The sequence below is a fragment of the Rhizophagus irregularis genome, chromosome 5 (assembly GCF_026210795.1).
Source record: "Rhizophagus irregularis chromosome 5, complete sequence".
NCBI classification, from domain to species: domain Eukaryota; kingdom Fungi; phylum Glomeromycota; class Glomeromycetes; order Glomerales; family Glomeraceae; genus Rhizophagus; species Rhizophagus irregularis.
The window spans coordinates 5010483-5024592 of record NC_089433.1 but is presented as its reverse complement, the minus strand read 5'-3'; the positions used below and the strand labels follow the sequence as shown (position 1 = coordinate 5024592).

General features: G+C 26.2%; 6 protein-coding genes across 6 annotated transcripts; 3 read left to right on the top strand and 3 right to left on the bottom strand.

The window, feature by feature from the left end:
• Window positions 1-2950: 2950 nt before the first annotated feature.
• On the top strand, window positions 2951-4423 carry OCT59_025619 (uncharacterized protein; the record flags this gene model as incomplete). The annotated part of the gene is made up of 7 exons (XM_066139790.1): window positions 2951-3119; window positions 3305-3343; window positions 3420-3485; window positions 3555-3593; window positions 3669-3728; window positions 3815-3859; window positions 3924-4423. 7 exons carry the CDS (start codon window positions 2951-2953, stop codon window positions 4004-4006), a joined length of 501 nt encoding a protein of 166 aa, XP_065992205.1. The 3' UTR covers window positions 4007-4423.
• A 520-nt stretch (window positions 4424-4943) lies between these two features.
• OCT59_025618 (uncharacterized protein) lies at window positions 4944-5165 on the bottom strand (the record flags this gene model as incomplete). The annotated part of the gene is made up of 1 exon (XM_066139781.1): window positions 4944-5165. One exon carries the CDS (start codon window positions 5163-5165, stop codon window positions 4944-4946), a length of 222 nt encoding a protein of 73 aa, XP_065992204.1.
• A 1947-nt stretch (window positions 5166-7112) lies between these two features.
• On the bottom strand, window positions 7113-8561 carry OCT59_025617 (uncharacterized protein; the record flags this gene model as incomplete). The annotated part of the gene is made up of 7 exons (XM_066139772.1): window positions 7113-7192; window positions 7272-7382; window positions 7459-7609; window positions 7680-7879; window positions 7958-8019; window positions 8093-8277; window positions 8349-8561. 7 exons carry the CDS (start codon window positions 8559-8561, stop codon window positions 7113-7115), a joined length of 1002 nt encoding a protein of 333 aa, XP_065992203.1.
• A 781-nt stretch (window positions 8562-9342) lies between these two features.
• On the top strand, window positions 9343-10942 carry OCT59_025616 (uncharacterized protein; the record flags this gene model as incomplete). The annotated part of the gene is made up of 6 exons (XM_066139766.1): window positions 9343-9520; window positions 9592-9618; window positions 9696-9812; window positions 9880-10449; window positions 10520-10610; window positions 10681-10942. The coding sequence occupies 6 exons, from the start codon at window positions 9343-9345 to the stop codon at window positions 10940-10942; spliced, it is 1245 nt and encodes a 414-aa protein (XP_065992202.1).
• Window positions 10943-11386: 444 nt separating this feature from the next.
• OCT59_025615 (uncharacterized protein) lies at window positions 11387-11698 on the top strand (the record flags this gene model as incomplete). Its single annotated transcript, XM_066139758.1, has 1 exon — window positions 11387-11698. The coding sequence occupies one exon, from the start codon at window positions 11387-11389 to the stop codon at window positions 11696-11698; it is 312 nt and encodes a 103-aa protein (XP_065992201.1).
• A 448-nt stretch (window positions 11699-12146) lies between these two features.
• On the bottom strand, window positions 12147-13510 carry OCT59_025614 (uncharacterized protein; the record flags this gene model as incomplete). Its single annotated transcript, XM_066139748.1, has 7 exons — window positions 12147-12232; window positions 12306-12422; window positions 12516-12657; window positions 12751-12944; window positions 13021-13088; window positions 13157-13338; window positions 13421-13510. The coding sequence occupies 7 exons, from the start codon at window positions 13508-13510 to the stop codon at window positions 12147-12149; spliced, it is 879 nt and encodes a 292-aa protein (XP_065992200.1).
• Window positions 13511-14110: the final 600 nt, after the last annotated feature.

Sequence of the window (14110 nt, the reverse complement as noted above, 5' to 3'; positions counted from 1 at the left end):
GATCTTTTTATTCACAAATCATATTATTACTAACTGTAAACCTTATTTATAATTAAAATTATCGGATGATTTTTGAATATAAAATATTTTTTATTAAAAATTTAGGAAATGAAAGTATATGAAGGTGTTTAAGTATCTAGAATAATGTAATGTTATTTATTAGAATAAAATTGTTCGCTTACTAATTGCGGATAAATTTTTTATCTATAAGTTAAAGACGCAGTATTATATTTAGATAATTTCTTAATGTGCGAAACACGTATCACGTGACTATAATTTGTCACCCATGTCACACCCTATAGTTTTCCATTTTTACTATTTATTCTAGGGACAGAGAATTTTTTCGGTAGGAAAAACCTTATTTGTCACATATTATATGACACACACCATAATTTCGGCCAAATTTTATAATTCCAATAATTCCAGCCAAAAATTACTGTAATTTCCAATTTTGGAAAGTAGAGTAACGTTACACAACCCAAAAAAGGAAATTTTGTTTCTCAGTAAAAATGAAATTGCGTTACACAAATTTCCAAATTAGGATTTTTTATGCAGATCACCGGAAAATGACAATAATCACGTGACTCTTGTTTACACACGTAGTGTACAAATAGAAATAGTCTTATATTTATTATAAGTGTATAAAAATATCAAAAATATTATTTGTTGAAAATCTCCTGGATCACGAATATAAACTGACTCATTATGTAACGTTTCATGTTGCTTTTTAATTTTATTTTTTATGATTATATTACTTAAGGAAATAATGATTGATGAAATGGAAACGATGATGTAATATTTATCACTGCGGGACACTTTTATGGAAAATTATTATGATTATCAACTTAAATAATTATTCGGAATTACGTATACCGAATTATCGATCACAAATGATGAAATAATTATGTTGCAGTAATAAAAGATAGACTTATTCATAAGGAAATACTTTATGAAAATTTACCAAGATATTTTCTTAGGCCTGCGGAAAATAACAACAATCGATTTTGAACTTTGGAATCAAATTTAATATATTAAAGTTTGTGGGAAATTATCAATAGATGATTTTTCATTTATTTTTATTTTATGAATATTTTAATTTTTGAACAAATGTTATTATTTATTTCCCCCAATAGTGGGAGATAATCGTGTAAATTAATATTTTATTTTATTAAATAAAGGAATATTTACGTAAGATCACCGACCCCAGTCTTACAACGTACGGTATGCATAATAATTGTATAGTACGTGACAATGTATATCGGCAATTTTCGTTTCCTAGAATCCTAGTATTATTATACTACATACTAAGTTTTGCAATTCCTTAATTACTAATTTTAATAATCATATAGTATATCTTAGTACTATATTTGTAAATCGTACTATAGAAAAATCGAATTAACGAACGATTTGCAGATCTTACGGCTAAAATTTACCGACTACAGAGATTTATTCGTTTCATAATATACGGCAAATTTGTTGCCGAATACGATATACTCGGTATTATGATGTATTTGCCTTCCATGTTTGGCAATAAAATAATCAATGACTTATGAGTCGAAAGAATTATAAATAAAGGCTCAATCCTTAAAAATCCTTTCATTTCAATTGAGCTCACATGCTATTATTATACTATTAGTACTAAACAATTTAATATGACTGATATTAGCGAATTAATTGCTTCTGTATACAATAGAGTGTATGCATTGGTGGATCATAATATTTACAATACTTTAGAAAAACGATATGAATTTAAAAAACAAATTATTCTTGCCGATAAATTTCTTACAAAAAATGAAAAATCAGTATTAATATGTTTATTAAATATTAAATTTGATAATGACAAAGTTCTTTTTAATAGGGGAACAAAAAGAATTTGTGAAAATTGTAACCAAGAATGTTTAGCTAAATCATATTGTGAATATTGTATTCGGAATCATTTAAAAAAAAATTTTTCAAATTGGGCGTCTGGAAATACTAACATTGATGATCTAATACAAAATTGTCAAATAGATTCATATGCTCCATACAATATAGTGGAATGGATTTCATATGATAACTTACAAAATATTAAATATTTAACTGAAGGTGGATATTCTGAAATTTATACGGCAAATTGGATTGATGGAGCTTACCATGATTGGGATAATAAAAAACAACGATTAAAAAGATATGGAATGCTTAAAGTGATACTTAAAAAATTAGAAAATGTTGAAAGTGCTAATAGAAGTTGGTTTGATGAGGTATATAATAAATAAAAATATGTTATATTCATGATTGAAATAAGAATTTATATAATTAAAGATATTTATTTATTTATTTTTTTTAGTGTAAATCTCATTTATCTATAACCAACAAATGGTCGAGTATAGTGCAATGTTACGGGTTAACAAAAGATCCATCAGATGGAAATTATATGCTTGTAATGAAACAAATGGATATGGATTTAAGAAAATATTTACAACAAAATTTTCATAAACTTAACTGGAAAGAAAGAATTAACATTATGTCAAATATAATTGAAGCACTTTATAGAATTCATAATGAAAATGCAATTCATAGGGATTTGCATTCTAAAAATATATTATTATCTACAGAAATTAGAGCATTCTACATTAGTGATCTTGGATTTTGTGGACCAGCTAATAAACCATTAAATGGTATATATGGAAATCTGCCTTATATAGCGCCAGAGGTTATTGCTAATAAAGAAACCACTTTTGCATCTGATATTTATAGTATTGCAATGCTAATGTGGGAAATTTCATCTGGTCAACCACCTTTCATTAATTTGGAACATGATTGTGACTTAGCATTGCGGATAATAAATGGAATGAGACCAAAAATAATTCCAAGAACTCCATATGAATATAGAATATTAATGGAACAATGCTGGGATGCTGATCCAGTAAAAAGACCTAAAATTGATTACCTTTTAAATGAAATCGAAAAAATGAAAAGACTATATCATCAAAACGAAAATGATGAACAGCAGATAAATAATGAAGTATGCATAACAAATTATTATACAGATTCTAGCTCTGTTAATTCATTAGTTGAAAGTCTTAGTAAAGTCCATATTTTTGAAAATTTACCTGTTCCAAGAAATGCTAGTGCTGAAGGTAAATTAATTAATGTATTTGAATATATTTATTCATTTAATCGTTTGTTAATTATATTTAATTAAATTGCTGTTTTATAAACTATAATAATTTTATACTAGAACAAAAAGGTACTGCATATCTTAATATTTATTTAAAAAACTTTTATGCATTCTAAAAATTTATTAAATTGTTTATATCGCTAGAATATCAAAGTATACAACATAACTTAAGTATTCCGAGTGGTAAGGAATAATTTACATATTAAATAATTAAAGATTGAATTTATTTTATTTATTTTGTAAATATTTTTTTATTTAGAAATTGAAGATTTTGTATTTAAAAGAACTGAACATCAAATTGGACAATATGACTTGACAATAATCAGTAAGATTATCAATAAAATATGATGTTTATGATACTTTTGTATTTTAAAACTAATTTTATGTTTTGTAGAGCCAGATAATAGTAAATCTAAAAGAATTTATTTTGATGGTATTAAATAATTCTATATTAAAACTTTTTTAATTAATTATAATTATATTAAAATATTTTTTCTATTATTTCAAGCAGACGAGAAAAAAGAAGATATAATTAAATCTAAAAAAATAAAATTAAGTGAGAATAAAGGTAATTAACATATAATGTAAAATGCAAAATATATTCCTATTGACTTTCTATAATAATTAATATTTATTCCAAAAATATATTTTAAGGTAAATTCCAATACTCACAAATGAATTATGTTACAAATAATAATGGTAAGATTTTAATGTTGTAAATTTTTTTTATACTTTTCTATTAATAACTTTTATGTTATACCAGTTATGGAAGATGACGATATTTCAAATAATCCAAATTTTCATTCAGAAGATCAAGAGGAATTAGAAATTCCAGAAGATATATAAAAATACTTAGTGTTTAAATACCTGAAAAAAAAAAGTTAGATATGTCATGTGAAATCCTTTATATTATTTTACATGTTTTTTATTATTAGTAGTCTAAAAGGACCCCGAGCAATACTGAAATAGGTAACAAGAAATAACGCGTAGAATAGGCTAAAATAATCATGAAAATCTTTCCTTTTTTAGATAAATTTTGATAACGTTGGTAAGAAATATATTACTTTATTTAGTAACTGACTGACATTATCATAATTCCGGCCCTGAAAAAATGCGTGGAGCTAATAGTAAATTTTTGCCAATTTCCTATGACCTATTTATATATTGTTCGGGGTCCTAGTCTAAATAACTGAATTCATTTTGTCATTTATTTTAAATAACAGTTTTATATTATTTTGCAATAAACTTGATTTTTAATTAAAACTATATAAATACAGTATATAAATTTAACATCATATATAATGGAATGACTTTAGCTTTTAATGAGTTCAAATTTTTCTATTTAATTGAGGTACATAATCTGTTTATTGCTATGCATCCACCACTTGTCAATACTGTAATAAATGGAATGGTTCACACTATTCTAAATTGGTAAAAATGTTAATGATGTAGTGGTCATTTCACTCAAAAGAAATGTTGATAACAATCACAACCTGGACTCACACAGGTTGATTCATCCAGATAAAAAACCCCGTCCTTCGACTGCTTTCATTACTTCAAATGCGTGGAGGAGATTCTAAACCTTTGGTGTCGTACGAGGATCACCTTTGTTATTGTAGTGTAGTTGGTTACGACTGATGACTGAGAAGTAGTTAAGTTTGAAATTGTTTAAATTCAGATTCCAATTTTTCCACTTTCGCGGTATTGATGTGTCGATTTGTATCGTTAAGTTTTTATTTCCTAACCTAGTACGACGTTCAGAGAACAACGTCATATGTTTGTCTTAGAATTTTGTGAGGTCGCGCGTTAAATCAACGCGTTGTTCTAACTTGTTGGTAGATGTACCCAACATCTTGGCTTGATTCTGTTTTACGAGAGCGCGTTGTTTATCTTTTTCTTTTGCATCATGGCGTTTTTTGATGTTATAAAGTTCATCAAACCATCGTCGGCTGCCTAGTTCGAGGGGAATATGTTTCCCACTACTTCGGTGATAATGAAGAGGCATTTGAGGTAGAAAAGGCACCAGTATATCTGGTATAGGAAATTAAATCCATGGGTATAATTAGGAGTTGTGGGTGTAGTAGAAGTTGTTTGTAAAGGAATTTGATCATAAGTCGAAACCGGAGGTTGCGGTTTAGACGGTGTGTCAGGGGTTGTTGAAAAGTAATTAAAGACTGGGTGACTGAATGAAGTTGTTGGTAAAGAAAACTTATAATTAGCTTCATTAGGGGATTGATCAAGTTTTCGATATCGTAAATGTTTAATTAGTCTATTAAAGACTTGTGATAACAAAAATAAAAATCTATATCGTCTGACGATAGCCAGTTTGGAAGCTAGCTAAGTCCATATTCTCTGGATCTTTAGTCCTAGATTGAGCGGAATGGATGATGCGAGCACAATGCTGTTGAAAACGGGCGCGTTGTCTTTCTGCAGTACGAGGGTTTAAACTGTAGTCATGACGAAACTTTGCATATTTTTTGTGATAAATATATTTCTTGTCGTGATTGAAGAAGAATTGAGGTCATTGGCTTGATATCTGGCCATATATCTGAAGAATAAACTTCTTTCGTAGGTTCATTAGCCACTAGTTGACAAAGCAGGTTAGCATGAGATACTTTGTCGTTAGATTGGAGCTTGGGTGGAAGTTATTGAACGTATGTAACGCAAAAAATTTTTTTGATGCTGGACGCAAGCGCGTCGGTCATGTGACATGATGAAAGGGCTCGGTACAGTACACGTACGAGACATTTGTAGTGTATCCGTATATTCATGATTACATGGAATGAAAATTCCGAAATAAAACCGGTATCGTTTGTATGTGAAGTTAAAAAAGGTTTTTGTGGTTTTGTTGTTACAGTTTGTAGAATATTGTCTTGAATTAAGAATTTTTATTTTTGTTGTATTTGTCGTGGTAACACTTTTTGATAATCACGTGAAATTTTTTCAAGGAGACCGAATTTTTTGCGGGAGGATAGGAAATTGGTTTTGAAAAGGACATATTGTATATGTAAGAAAGAGTATAATATTGAAATTTATATAATAAAGGTTAAAAAAAACCAGTATTGTAAAATAAAGGATAAAATATGAACGCAGAAAAGTAAAAAAAACTCTTTGGAAAGTGATATATGTAAAAAATGTTTTTTGTTGTATATTAAACTTTGTCCTCAAAATAAGGCTGTATATTTCTATTAAAGACCGAAACCTTTACCATACGTTTATACTATTAGGTATGGAGTGTCAAAAAAAGGTGAAAGATATCCGCACTTGTGTTTATTGTTAAACGGTGTTAAATAATAAGAATGTCTTTTACTGCGCCATACTAGTAAAAATAATGTTTAACAGAATGAGCTTTATATATATTAATATATATATATATGTATAGAAAAAGTAACATTTCATTTGTATAGTTCAAAACCTATAATGTAAATCACGTGAATGCAAATATTGAGAGTGTAGACATTTATTATAAATAAACTGGATAAGATTCTGTTGACGATTTTACTGCTCAGAATATATCAAAAAAATAAGGATACAGGTAGTAAGAACAAAAGGATCAAAAGGCATCAAAGGAAGACAAGAAGGATCAATCTGGCTGTGGTTGATATAAAAAATTAAACTTCCTCATATCTTAGTTTTAATTTATTTTTTATTTTTTGCCTTTTTTATAGAAAAATCCCTTTATCCGATAATTTTCAGCTCTTACTGCGAGGTAGCTTCTGTTTCGTAAAGGTAATAAAATAAAAGCTTTGTCGATTATTTATTTGTGTAACATTTTGAAAATTTTCGCGTGAATAAAGAATAATTCTCACGAATACATTTCATTTCATAAAAAATATGTAGTGTATATATATATATATATATAAAACATATTGTAATTATTAATTTAAAAATTTAAAAAATTTAACGTTAAAAAAAAATGTGCTGATAAATAAGTTATTTGTTTCAAGAGTCGTTACGTTCGTTCGTGATAATCATCAAGATCATCTTTATAATCATATGATTCCCTAAATGGTTTCAGTTCTTCCTTTAATACTAAAACAATACATATTATTTTAGTTGATAAAATTTTTCTTTTAAAATTTATAAAAAAGAAAAAAAATTTTTTACTTACGATAATCTTTTAAGTCTTGTCCAAAATTCTTATGGCAAATTATTGAATTTATTATTGTAAATGTTGTTATAAAAATTGAAATTATGACCAAAACAATATCAATTTTTCTTTCTGTAGATAAATAAATTCGGTTATTTAATTTCTAAAGTAAAATACCATATGACAATTTTCGTCATATTTACAGTACCTAATATAAATATAATATATTCAGAGTTTCCTTGTGAAGTTTGTGAAGTTAATATATTAATTTCTATTATTAATACACAAATATAGTATATATAGAGCGTAAAATTAGCAATGTAAAATATGATCATTTTACATTTTGATTCTTCGCGAACCTGCAAATAAACAAATATGATAGATAATTAATTCCTTTTTTTTTAAAAAAAAAAAGTTTAAATTAGTTACCCCTTTAATCATTATTAGAGCAATTATACATAAAAGGACACTTGGCCAAGGTATATACTTCAAGAGATCAAACGGACTTCCCACGTTACTACCGTATATTATTGATATCATTATATTCATATAAGTAAACTGCGAAAGTATAGCAACTAAAATCTGTGCGTGACACAAAGTTAGTTGCAAATGATACCATTTATAGATTTCTATCAAGTATATTGATATTTTAGAAAGTATATAGAAAATTTAACTTCAATTAAAATTATATATATTAAAAATTTAACCTTTAATTTTGGTATTTTCGGTATCCATTTCTTTGTTCGCAAATAAACTTTTCTTAAATGTACTAATTAGATTTTACATGTTAGGATTCTTGTTTAAATAATTTTATATATAGAATGTTTATTAATTTTATTTACCTTTTTCGACGTAACCAAATAATAACTATAAGCAAAATAAGTAACAGAAATATTGCTTGTAAAACTATAAACGTTATAGAGCCGGAAATTTTTACATTATAATAATAGAGGTAATACGTATATAGAATGAGTGTAACATTCACGATAAAATTTATTAATATATGGTTAAGAGTTCTGAATGTTGCCTATAAAAATACAAGAAATAACATTATTTTAAAATTAGAACATAATTTTAAAAGGAACTCACTATAATTACCGTAATAATTCCAGATATAATCACTAAAACTGAATTAAAAAAACAGTCTAGAGAATTTATAAAATCTCTTGAACTAATCCAAACGAAAATGTTTTCAATCAAGGCAACAATAGAATATGCAAGAAGGACGACACAAAATAAATTCTCTATGGAACTTAAATATAGAAAGAGATTCTTCTTGAGCCCATCAAAATACTGAGAAATTTTCTTCATTTTTATTTCGAGGGATAAATTTTTTTTTTTTTAGTTACTATACGGTTAAGAATGTACTTTAAGTTTTGTGGGTTTATTTTTAATTGGCTATTTTTCAGAAACTTCCTTATTTATGCAGTAACTGCAGTTAAGCATGGTTATAAATCCTAAAATCTATAATTAAACATAACAAATTAGCCAATAGTAACTATGATTTTGATAATCATTTTGTACTGGTAGTACAGCTTTGATGGCGTAAAAGATTTCATTCAAAATAATCATTTTAGGATAATCGACATACATTTTCGAAAATAAACCTCAATTATTTTTATTTTTTTTTTACATATATGGTTTGTTACAGAATACGTGTTACCAAAAAAAAAATCAACTGCAGATCAGTGGACAGAGTTATAAAATAGCACAAGGAACCTAGCAAAAGTGAGTTCGTCTATTGCGAGAATGACGACACAAAATAATATCTCTATGGAACTCAAATTTAGAAGTAGATTGCTCTTGATTTCATAAAAGTAATTAGAAATACTATCCATATTCTTTACGGTTAAAATGTACTTTAATATTTGACTATTTTTGCAGAAATTTCAGAAATTTCCTAATTTCCTTAATATGCAATAACTGTATATTTTAATGCAGCTACTTACTAATACAGATCATTTAAAATAACCATTGTAGGATGATCGACAAATACGTGCTACCAAAAAAAAAAAATTCAACTGCTGATCAGCGGACAAGAATTAGGATTGGACTATAAAATAGCTGAGTCGTACTAAACTCTATAATAAAAATGTTTCTCTTAGAATCTTACCAAAGTTTTCGAAAAACAGAACCTAAATTTTTCAGCATATTACGATTGTTGACTGCGCTTTTCTTTTCAGTTGCTCTTGGTTATTATATTTGGATTTCATTTGACGAATTCATTTCCGAAATTAATACTGAAAATTTCATGTTTATTACATATCCAGGTATCTAATTTTTATATTATATATAATGTAAAAATCTTTAAGCCTTAATTGACTTTTTTTTTAAAAAATAGAGTTTAATATTTGCCTAAGAACTTTAAGTAAGAGATTAAAAATATTATTTTAAAGTTATAATATAAATTAATATTAAATATATTTATCAATTTCATAATGAAAGGCGATTCCGACAATAATTCTACATTAGGAATATCATTATACAAATTATATTATAATGACTTAGATTTTCAAGTGTATTTCGCTAATGAGTCTTCCTATGTAGATTTCAATTATGAACGTAAGTTTATCGATATTAAAATATAACGATCGATTTTTAAAAATTAATTATTTTGTTAATTTCACAGCGACAGGGATGCCCAAATTTTATCCGAACATGATAAATTATTTATACAACAATAGTTTAATTCCTAAAAGAACCGATTTTTCCATTTATGTTAATCAACTTAATCATCGTTGTATGGAATTTATTCCTCGAAATGAATTCGTCAAACATCCCTATTATAAACGGCACCCTCTTCTCTTTGTTATTACTTTGGATAATTTTTCAATTTATGATTACTTCGAAATTGGTTTTGAATCATTTTACACTGCGACAAATTTTGACTTTAATGAGGCGAAGGTGGAATTAAGTCCTAAAAAACAGATGAAATTGAAATTAGGGTTTAGCAAGCACTTTCTTACTCCAGGACGATATTACAATTATACTTTTAATTACAAAAATACGAAATATTATTCTAAACCTATTTTTGGTCTTTTTGGTTTCGATGCAGATGATGATGATATGAATATTGTAATTGAAGATAACGTACTTGCTCAAATACCGAATACTTTTAATACTGTGAATACTGTGTTAGAATTGTCACATTATTATGATTTCATAGTTAATGATGATATTATGACATTCAAAAATAATGGTAATTATAATTTACATATTAATTTTGCATTTGAATAATTTTAAAATTAATTTTCCTCTTCTCTTTTTAGTTATAAAACTTATAGAAAATTTTGGTGGTTTTTATAGTGCTATAAGCGGAATATTTGTTTTACTATTTGGCGCTTCAAAACTTTCTCCATGGTAAATATAAAAAATATTTTAATGCATTTAAAATGATATTAATAAATAATTTTATTATATTTATTTTAAGGGGAATTTGTCAAACACACTTGTTACGTTGTTGGCCATGTCGTCGGAGATTTAAAAAAAGTTTGGCAAGTAGATATGTTTCTCGTGCAGGAATACCATTAGTAGAAGATCCATGTAATCTACCAGAGAATGGTAGAATCGAAGATAGAGTAGCTATATTAGAAAATTTGTTAAAAGAATATTATATTGATGATTGTTATCTAGATGAGTTAAGAAAAACACGTAACAAATATATAAGAGTATTAGGAGACGAAAATGCATGATATAAGTTTATAAGGAGTTAAAATTTGATCAAATTTCTTTTGTATTATTTCTTTTTTCTTTTTTTGCGGTTAACAAAAAAGGCTTAGGCTTAACTTTTATTATTTAACAATATTTCTTATAAAACTACCTTAATCAGGAAATTATTATTTGTTTTTAATTTATGTACTTTCGATTGAAATGGTTATTCGGATAGGTTGACTACGTTGTGGTTAATCGAAAACAAAATTCATTATTTTTTATGTATCATAATGAAAAGTAAAAAAATACTAAGGAATGTTTGGTTTTTAATTCGCATGAATCATGAACTTAGTTTCTCCATTATAAAAATTTGCTTAATCAAAAATTACGATAATGCTTATCATCAACGATTTAAGAAGGGAAAAAAAGAAGAAATGGATAAAGCCCCGTTAATCTGATATTTGTGGAACTGAAGAAGGAAAGCTATGAATATAAATTTTCATGTTTTAGACGCAAAAAATATAGATGATTGTCTTCTCATGAAAGAATGGGAAAAGCTTAAATTTGACGCAATAAAGGTTTTAGCAAAAACAATGGTTAGAAAAAAAAAGGTAAAGCAAATCCAACGGTCGGTCTTGAATGAAGATTTTAAAGAACATCATGAAGTTAACGCTAAATGCCCAGCAAGGTTACTAAAAGACACAAGAAGTGGAAAACGACGGTATAAAAGAAGGCAAGAAGCGTATAAACGTCGAAACAGAAGAATCAGATACAAGGTAGAAGGACAAGAAAAATAAAATGATTAATACAATAGTAGTAGTTTTTTTTTAGATAGAGCAACAAAAGTGGTATTGAATACTATATTAGTACATAATACAGCCATACATAATATGGTATGGTAGATAGTGTATTTTTATACTACTATGAATTTCTTGTCAGATAATGTATTTATACTTATATCTAATAAAGAAATGTGCGTTGCCATAGTTGCCATATAAAAAAAACTTTATAATGCCAATTTGAACCTTTTATTACAATTTTTGATGCTCAAAACACATAGGTAGGTAATAAATAGAGTTCATTAATTATCGACTTTTTATTCTCACGAATTTATTTCATTTATAAAATTTACTATTTATTTATAAATTTTTTATTGAAAATATTATTAATTACTTCAAAACATTTAAAAAATTCAATGTTTAAAAAAATAAACACTGTAATACTACTATACAAAGGATACATGATTCAAGGGTTGTTACTATTATAATATTCATCAATATCATCTTTATAATAATATGATTCCTTAAAATGTTTCAGTTCATCATTTAAAACTAAATAATAAATATTATAGGTAAATCCTTCTTGTAAGTTCTAAATAAAATAAATTTTTTTTTTTTTACTTACGATGATCTTTAAATTTTTTTTCCGCTCCGAAATTCTTATGGCAAATTATTGAGTTTATCATTGTAATTGTTGTTATACAAAATGAAATTATATTCACAATAAGATCAATTTTTTTCTCTATAAGTGAAATAAATAAATAAATAAAATCGATTAGTTTAAATTTCTTGAAAGTAAAATACCGTATTACAATTTTTGTCGCATTTACAGTACCTAATATATATCCAGGGTTATCTAAATAGTCTTGTGAAGTTAATACTTTAATTGCGTCTATTGATATATAAACATAAAATCCATAAAGAATAAAACTAGCAATGTAAAATAAGAGCATTATACATCCTGATTCTTCGCGAACCTTAAATAAATAAGTATTATAATTAATTACTTTTTTTCATTTTTTTTTTTTTTTTGAGAAAAAATACAAGTAAAAAAAATTTGAATTATTTACTCCTTTAATCATCATTATAACAATTAAACATAAAAGGACATTTGGCCAAGTTACATATCTCAAGAGATCAAACGGATTTTCCACAATAGTTTCGTCTTCTATCATTAAAGCTATATAAGTAAATTGCGAACACAAAGCAACTAAAATTTGTGCATGACACAAAATTTTTTGTCTATTATATCCCTTATAAATTTCTAATATAAACATACAAAAAACAATAATTAGGAAAGTATATGAAGAATTTTAATATAACAAATGTGAAAATTTAACTTGAAATTTTCGGAACTTCGTCGTTTCCTTTATTTTCGTCATTCCTTTTATCTTTGTCACCCCTTTCCCTAATACGTGAATTGAATTTTAGAGGGTTATCGAGTAATTTTATAATGTATAAAGATTAATTTATTACCTTTTCCGATGTAACCGAATGTATACAATAAATAAAAGTAACATTATTGTTATATGTAAATACATAATCCACTTATAGTCAGGAATATCTATATTGTTAAATAATGCGTAATATATATATAAAATGTATGCTGCATTCGTGATAAAATATATTATTGTATGATCGTGAGTTCTTAATGTTGCCTATAAAATACAATAAAATAAAATTATCATTTTAAAAGTTAACATTATTAACATTATTTAAGAAATAGTTTACTATAATTACTGTAACAACTCCTGATATAATCGTTAAACTTGACATTGAAAACAAGTCAAACACAATAACAAGATCTTCCCCTTTATAATAGTAATCCATATTAGCAATACTAGTCCAAACGAATAAATTTCCAATCAAGGCAACCAGAGAATTTATACAAATGATTGCATTAAATAAAAACTCTAAATTCTGCAAATGTTTCAGGAATATTAGTAAATATTTTTTGAAGTTATTAAAATAAAAAGAAAATTTCTGCATATTTTGGATATAATTATTTTTGCAAGATAAAAATTCTATTTATTAATGTACGTTTAAATCACTTAATTAAGTAAAGGTACAGTAGTACGAAACTTTGGTAGTATTATGGTATCAACACAAATCTTTAACTTGTATACGTTTCATTCAAAATAACAATTGTAGGATAATTGAAGAACAATTTCGAAAATAAAACACCAATTAATTAAGATCTACTAAAGTTCTTGTATAAAATATTCATTCTGTTGTACATAATAATCATACCTGCCAATTTTAGCACCATACCATGTAGGTCATATCATACTCTACCTATATTCTCTTGTAGATCAGTAGGACCAGAAATATGAGATATGCAGGGGTAAGGTACATAATTTTTTAGGGCCGGAATTATGATAACAGGAAAGATCTACGTGATCATACTCGAACCTCTTTTATATATATTTT